Source organism: Parus major, chromosome 20 (assembly GCF_001522545.3).
Source record: "Parus major isolate Abel chromosome 20, Parus_major1.1, whole genome shotgun sequence".
NCBI classification, from domain to species: Eukaryota; Metazoa; Chordata; class Aves; order Passeriformes; family Paridae; genus Parus; species Parus major.
The window spans coordinates 12,548,041-12,556,091 of NC_031788.1; the positions used below are offsets into that span (position 1 = coordinate 12,548,041).

General features: G+C 51.4%; 1 protein-coding gene across 2 annotated transcripts in view; it reads right to left on the bottom strand.

Moving 5' to 3' along the window:
• Positions 1 to 6,961, bottom strand: part of DOK5 (docking protein 5) — a 25,435-nt gene extending 18,474 nt beyond the window's left edge. The window contains exon 1 of one of the 2 annotated variants that reach the window (XM_033519154.1): positions 6,807 to 6,961. In XM_033519154.1, the coding sequence (XP_033375045.1) occupies positions 6,807 to 6,872 (66 nt within the window). In that variant the 5' untranslated portion in view covers positions 6,873 to 6,961. The remainder of the gene's footprint in view (positions 1 to 6,806) is intronic. The other variant, XM_015647334.3, reaches the window with a different exon arrangement.
• Between the last annotated feature and the right edge of the window lie 1,090 nt (positions 6,962 to 8,051).

Consider the following 8,051-nt stretch of genomic DNA (forward strand, 5'->3'; position numbering starts at 1 on the left):
CACATCTGGAGGGATCCTGTCCCTCTGGCCAGCCCCATGAGGCACATCTGGAGTGATCCTGTCCCTCTCCCCAGCCTGGGAGACACATCTGGAGTGATCCTGTCCCTCTGACCACCCTGGGAGACACATCTGGAGTGATCCTGCCCCTCTCCCCAGCCTGGGAGACACATCTGGAGTGATCCTGCCCCTCTGGCCAGCACATCTGGAGGGATCCTGTCCCTCTGGCCAGCCCCATGAGGCACATCTGGAGTGCTGTTCCCAGCTCTGGGCTCCTCAGGACACAAAGCTCCTTTTTATTTGTTTGGGTTTTTTTTTCCATCTGAGTTACAGGAATGGACCAATATTGACTTAAAGAATCACTGAATAAAACAGGGATTCCAGAGCCAATACTTCCCAGGCAGAATTCCCTTTCCCACTGGCTCCTGCAGCCCTCCTGCCCTTTTCCAGCTTCCTCCCCACATTAGTTCAAATGGACAAACCCAGCTCGTAGCAATTCTCACATCCCAGCTGTGGAATTAAAGACAGAATTCAGGAGTTCATTCACATTTAGGAAGATCCAAACTGGAGAAAGCTGCATTAAGAATGTCTATAAAAGCTTTACACTCCTCCATTTAACAGGGAATAGCCACTTGTATTTTACCAGGAGCACTGTGCCAGGAGTCTGCCATTTAATGGGATGAGTTAATTCAGAACATCAGCAAACACCCCCCTCACCTTCCTGAAGACATTCACAGGAAATTCTCCTTTGCCAAACAGAGAATTCATCGATGGTTCCCCAGACAAACATCACTTGGCAAGTAAAGGGACAATTTAAGCTCCTACATTGACATTGCTGAGGGGAAATGCCACTCATTTCACCCTACTGATATTCTGAATTTAAACAAGTGACATTATTAGCAGTAAAACAAAAAATAAAAACCAAAAAAAAAAACCCACCAATATTCATTTCAACAGCTTGAACTCTCCCTGGTATTTCTGACAGCACTTGATGGAGTCAGACAAAAAGACAATGGAACAGTCCATCATCTTCCACGGCATTCCTGAAGCTACACAAGCACCAAATTAAGATGTCAGTCTCAAATTAAGATTTCAGTCTCAGGAGCAGCCCTTGCATCTGTTACTTTCTTTCAAGTGTTTCCACAGCCACTGCAAAATGTTATTTATCCCTGATCTCACTGCAGGGCAATGCCCATGCACAGCAGCGGGAGAGTTTCCTTCCCACTGGGAAAGGAACTGATGATGAAAAGGCAGCAGAGTCACCAAAGAGAAAATTTCACCTGTTTAGAATTAGGTTTCCTTTCTCTTTCGCTGCCTGTACAACCATCCCTGACACACCCTTGTAGGGCTGGCGCTGCCACCTCTGGAAATCACAGATTTTTCTACCAAAGGAAGAGCAAGTAGGGAAAAGAGAGCCAGGATCCACAACCAGCAGGTCAGGGAAGTGCTTGGGATAAAGGAGAAAGGGTCAGATTTGCTTTAAACTCGTTACAATAAAACATCTTTGGAACAAAATAGGAAATGGGGAAGAGGCACTTGCTTAGGAGTCAATTCAGTCCATGGAAACATTTGGAATTGATTGTTTTACTTCACCAAACTAAGCCCATCTTCCAAAGAGCACAGAAGGTAATTTAACTGAAAACAGGCTGGAAGGCACAGAAAATGCCATTCCTCCTCCTAAAACGGGCCAGCATCAAAACAAGAGCTTCATACTCCAAATCATGATCTGCACAATCCTTCAGGGGGAAAGCAGGAACAGTTCTGAGGTTTGTCCTTTCTGGATTTTGGTGGGGTTCTTTGGGAACAAATTCAGGCCCTCATCTCTCCATGCTGTTCCCACAAGTCAAACATTAAAAGGAACAAAATTCCACCACAGGAGCTGCAAAAGTTCCTCTTGCCTCCCCCAGAGCCAGGCTGAGCACCCTGATCCCCCAACACAGGGGTGACACAAGGTGACAGCAGCCAAGGGACAAACCCTGCTGCAGCCCCAGCCCCAGAGCTGACCCCATAAGGACACTGGGCTCTCATCCCATGAGCTCTGTGCCCCACAAAACCCACAGGGTCCTTGCCCCAGTGCCCAGCTGGGGCTGCTCCAGGCTTGCCTGGCATTTTTTGGGGTCCCTCCCTTCATCAGCTCAAGGACAACGCTCCAGCTTCCCAAGGAATGTTCTGGATCCCACCCCTGCTGCCACTGACGAGCTCCAAGCAATAGGAAATCTTAATATCTGTGAATAAATTCCAACACCTTATCTAGCAGCTCGCTAGGACTCTGAATTTCCAGCAGGCTCAATATCCTGCAGGTTGGAGTTGGTGCCTGAGGAATCTGTGCAGTTTTTCCCCGTCTCCAACTTCCAAGGAAAGGAGCTGCACAGGTGAACAGAGTTTTATTAATAAAGCTGCTTCAAATGGAGATAAAGGCAACTTTTGCCTTCTCCTTCCCCCTTCCCCCAGCCTTACATCATTCTTCTTTCCAGTTTTCACAGCTCAGGCTCTGAAATCCCCATATTAACTTGCTGGCACATGTATTCAAGCACCAAATCTCTCCCACCATATGGTTCCAGTCCTGCAGATTGTCTCTCCCCCACTCTACCTCTCCTCCCACAGGGTTTCACAGAAGCAGAGCTGTGCAGAACTTGTCAAAGTACATGGCACTGGCAACGTGCAGCACCGAGCTCCTCAATGGAGCTGCCACAGGACTGGGCTTCATTTAAAATCAAGCACAGCAAACCCTGAGGGCCTGAATCTCCCCACAGCCTTCCACAATCAAAGGTTTCTGCTGAAGTGGACAAGTCCTGAGCTTTATGCAGGACTTTCTCCAGTTTTTTAAGCACGAGCCAGAAGTTTTCCCACCTGAAACGAGGGTGTGCAGCCAGCACTGATGCTCTGCTTCCTTCCATGGGGCAAAGCTGCTGGATTTTCCCAGCTCAGTCTTGCACTGGGCACCAGGGAGCTCCTCACCCAACACTCTAATAAATACAGGAAGGCTCCACATCCTCCTCATTTTAGGTGAAAAGTTTCACATTGCCAGTAAATCACTAATCAAAGTAAAGCAGGCAATCCAGAAAACTAAGAACTATTTCTTTTCACTGAGTCTCTTAATCAATCCAGGAATATTTGAGCGCTGCTGACACCCCTCCAGCATTTCCTAGGAGCAAACAGCTGGCTGCAAAGTTGTGGCAGGCTCAGCTCCCTCCTGGCACAAGCTGAAGACTGAATTACTACAAATCCCTGCCAGGAGTGCCCAAATGCAGCGCTGGAGGACACCCCTGACACCACATTCCTTCCCCCTGATGTGATGAAGATGCTTTGGGCCTGTCAAGCACAGAAACCTGACCCACACAGATCCCATTTCTGTCCTCAACGAGGGTCACACTAAAGAGGGAACAATTCCACTGTTGTAGCCCCAGCAGTCACATCTCCCACCAGGGTTCAGGACTGAAAGGGGAAATTCAGCCTCAACGGGGAGAGCAACCCAAGTGTGAGCCTGGAACCAGCAGACACCACTGGGAGCCCCCAGCCTCCCCAAAACCTTTTCCCCTGTACAGCTCTTTGTGCTCACCAGTGCTACAAACCCCTCCCTCTGCAAAGATTTGCTCCTGTTTTGATTTGAATTGGTGTTTTTAATCGAGCTAGCCCAGCCTAAAAAGAAAGCTCAGGTGTGTTCACATCCACCCAGCCCAGAATGACAAGAACAGGCTTTTCTATCAGGGAAACATCTCTGTGATGCACTCCCCCTCATGAAGGTCACACCTGTGCCACAGAACGAGGCACCATTTGAAAACCACGAGCACAAAAATGACTTTTTAGACAGAGAGAGGCCATAAAGCAGCAGCCCTGCCTCATACATAGATACAAATCCCTTAATCAGAGAGGTGGCTGCAAAAAGCAGGAACACAGCTCCTGGTGGTCTGGCACACAATGCCTCCTCCCAAAGCAAAGCTGTTTTTTTCCTGGTTTAAAGAGCTCTGGGAGGTTGTGCTTCTGCCCTGTCAGCAGTTTTCCAGCACACAGCCTCCTGTGTGTCGCTGCTAATGACACACCACACCGACACCATTGGCTGAGGGAATTATTTTCCTCCCTATAAGGATGGAAAGTCGGGAAGAGTGAGCTTTCTCCTGAATATATTTGGCTCTGCAGAAGACACATGTGATACAAATGTTGCTATGGAAACCATTCTATTAAATAATATTCAATTAAACTCACGCGTTTCAGGCGCACAGAAAGAGTTCAGGTGCAAAACTAATTAGCCTAAATTCAATTTTGGAATCACAAAGTAGGGCCTTCCAGAGCTGTCACGTTCCTTTTAAAGGAGGTTTGGATTTGAGAGAGCTGCTTCTCTGCACCCCTTTCATTCCCAGCGTGGCACCTGCACCCCAGTTACTCAGGAAAGTCATTTCTTGAGGTAATTTGTGGCTCCAAGCTCTGCTCCCAGTTCCCTTGGAGATGGAATTACCACGGCATTACAGAGTGGAAGGCAGGAGCTGCATTCAGCCTGGAGAGACAATGCTCTGATTACAGCTGTGCCACCAGAATATGGGAATGGATTTCAGCGACTCCCACTCACATCCTGCCACACAGGGAGTGCTCAGATCCCTCTCAACCCAGCAGCAATCCCACACGGGGCTGGAGCAGGCTCGTCCCTTCCCGTGTTTTCACAGCATGGGAAACTTGTCTGGAAGTTACTGGTTTATACTCTCAAGTATTTTTCCCCTTTCCAGCTCCTGGGTGTCCCTCAGCCCTCCCCAGCACAAAAAGAACCTGTTGGCATAAATCCTTCACCCTCTGGAGGAGCCAGGCTCACAGCAGGCACTGGCTGAGATGGAATTCAGGCTCTTGCTCGAGGCAGGAGCTCAGCCAGCTCCAGCTCCAGGGGTCACATCCCACCTGCAGCCAGGAGCACCAAGGACACGCTCCAGCCCTGCCTTTACTCAGGCTGATCATAATTCCCCATTTCTTGGGTAATTCTTTCTCCTGGCCTGCTGCAAATCAGGGCTGTAAGCAGCTTACAGAAAATGCTACAGGGAGAATCTGCAGCCACATCTGCTCTCGAGTCGGGGGCCAACACCTCCCAGGCTGGAAGCCACCAGGAGAGAAAAGCTTGGCCAGGCTGGGTATGGACAAGTGGAGCAGGGTTTGACAGGTCACCCCTGCAGCACCAGATCCAAAGCAGTGGCAGCCGGATCCCAGCACCTGCCAGGGTCCCTCCACAGCTCGGGAATGCTCCAGGACACAAAAATCAGAGCTGGGGGCTGCTCAGGGCTCATCCTCAGCCTTGGCACCTCTCTGGGACTCAGCCTGGACTCCTTCACAAGAGCACAACTGCACTTCCCAGCCACTGAGAAGGATCCAAACCTTCGGAATTGGAACAAAAACCCAAACTGTCTTTTCAAAGGAGACATTTCCCATTTGTTCCATTTCCATGGACTCGGTGTCATTCTGCATTTCTCTGTTTTTGCATTCAGCTGTCACATGCACATGCCCTGAGAGGACACCCAACATTTCCTCACCAGCAGCACCCTCAGAGTGGTCTGGAAAGCCTTAATAAAGGGAAGGCACAGGCAGTGACAGCATTTACAATTGTGGAGTTAGATAAACCTTATTCACATGTTCATTGAGCTTCACTGTTACAGTATGGAAAAATATATCACAGTTGAATCTTACTCATCCTTTATGCAGGAGCAAACTGAACACTGATATCTGTTCAGTAATGAGACTGAATCACCACACACCAATTGTGCCAAAATTTACTACAAGTGCTCTCCAAATGACATCCCCTCAAAATGTCACAGAATCTCCTGGTTTTACAGAATGAATTGTGCCTGTGAGTGCAGGGATGAGAAATCCAGCCTGATGGAAGAGTTTTCAATGTTTTCCTGTTTCCAAAGCAGCCAGGGAGGTGCAGCTTCCCAAAAGCGTGGAGAAGTCATTGCCCATGGGTCCGGCAAGAGAAGAGAACTGTCATTGCAGAAAGGCAGCAAAAGCTTTCAGAGGACCACAGACACCCCCAAAACGAGCAAATTCTGAATTGCCAACCCAACAGTTCTTAATAAACACAAGAAATCAGTTCCTTTCCAGTTCCGAGAGGCAGATACACCAATTAAAAGGTTTTATGTACACAAAGCCTCCCTCCAGGTGCATCCCCGCTGAGCCAGGCTCGCTCAGGAACACGGAGCTCTCCAGTCCCATCCCCGACTGCTCAGGGGAGCTCCTGGACTGGAGGAACAGCCCTGGAATTTCAGAGCTCATTCCAGCCCAGGTCCTGCGGGGAACTGCCCTGCCACTCCCGGCACATCCAGCACCCACAGCCGGAACCGGGAACACGCCACGGCAGCAAAACGACCCGAAAATAACTTTAATATTAAACCAGCAGCTAAAGGGGGCTGCGTGAATTCTCATTTCGCGCAACTCAAGAGACTGAAAAGCCCCGAGGGCACGGCAGAGCTTCACCTGTCCCACGGAGGATCCGAGAGCCGGGTTGGCAGCAGGAGCCCGGACCCGGAGCGCTCCGAGCCCGGCCCTGCCCGGAGCCCCCCGGACCCGGAGCAGCGCTCGCAGCCAAGGGCAGCGACGGGAGGAGGAGGCAGCGCAGCATCCCCGGCGAGAGAGGAGAAAATAAATAGATACACACACACACACACACACACACCTATATATTATATATATTCTGGCGCCTTCGTTCCTCTCTCCCCATCTTTTTGTTTCTTGCGGAAAAACCCACCGGGCTCAGTTTGCAAAAAGAGGACAAAGGAGTGGCAGGGGGAAAATAAATAAATAAACAGCAAAAAGGGCAGGAGGCCGCGGGCACTCACCCCCAGCCGCCGGCTCCGGATGCGCACGTAGCCCTGCTTCACGATGTCGTTGAAATTGGAGGCCATCCTCGCCCGGGACCGGCGGCGGCGGCGCCGCTCAGCCCGCCCGCATGGCCGAGCAGCGCCGGAGCCGCGCCCCGGGACCGACAGCACCTCCCCGGTAAGGACAGCACCGCCCAGGCAGGGACAGCACCGCCCCGGGACCGACAGCACCTCCCCGGTAAAGGATCGCACCTCCCACCGCACCGCCCCGGAGCGACCCCGGAGGGATGCGCGCTGCCCCGCACCGCCCTCCGGAGCGCTCCTGAGTGATCCGAACCCTTCCTGGAGCGACCCGCATCTCTTATTATCACCCCATGGAACAACCCGAACCGCTCCGCACAGCCCCACTGAACGATCCGCACCGCCCCCGGAGCGCTCCGCTCCTCCCCGCTCCTCCCCGGGCCGGGGACAGAGGTGTCACAGCCCCGCACTCCCGATCCGTCCCCGCATCCTCACCCTGCGCTCCGCCTGCTCGGCCGAGAGCGGCCCCACCGAGCGGGACCACCTCCCTCCCAGCCCTGCTGCTTCCCCAGCAAAGCGGATTCCCCAGAAAGTCTTTCGGGTGCCTGAAATTCAGGCAGGATTGTCCGGAATCTCCTCCGAAGGAGCGGGGACGGGTAACCCGAGCTGCTGCCCCGTGCCTCACGCCGGGGAAATGTCACAGGAGCCCGAGCTGTGTTTTTACAGGAGCCCAAGCTGTGTTTTTACAGGAGCCCGAGCTGTGTTTTTACAGGAGCCCGAGCTGTGTTTTTACAGGTTTTTGTGGTTGCAGGGAGGACAGACCTTGCCTGGCACCGCGTCCCGGGGTTGCCTTGTGTGGCTCCGAGTTCTCCTTTTGCAAGGTGCAAACTCTGCAGAGATGCAGGAGAGAGGGGCTCTGCTGGCTCCCCACGGGCTGCCTGCCAGTGCCACGCTATAAATACAGGATTTGGAAACTGGCAATACTGGTTCTCTGGACTGTTCCTCCTATTTCTGGCAGCACTTTTCCTTGGACTCACTTTTTGGGACTGGGAAGAGAGGAAGATGCAAGAAAGAGAGATGGCTGCTAAAGGGATGGTGAAGCTTCCTAGCTGATGCTGCTTGTTCCAAAAGCACATGGGTTATTCACCTGTCCTACTGTACCTCACATACCTAAATGTTGTAAAAGAGCAAATGAATTAGAATTAGAATTAGAATTAGAATTAGAATTAGAATTAGAATTAG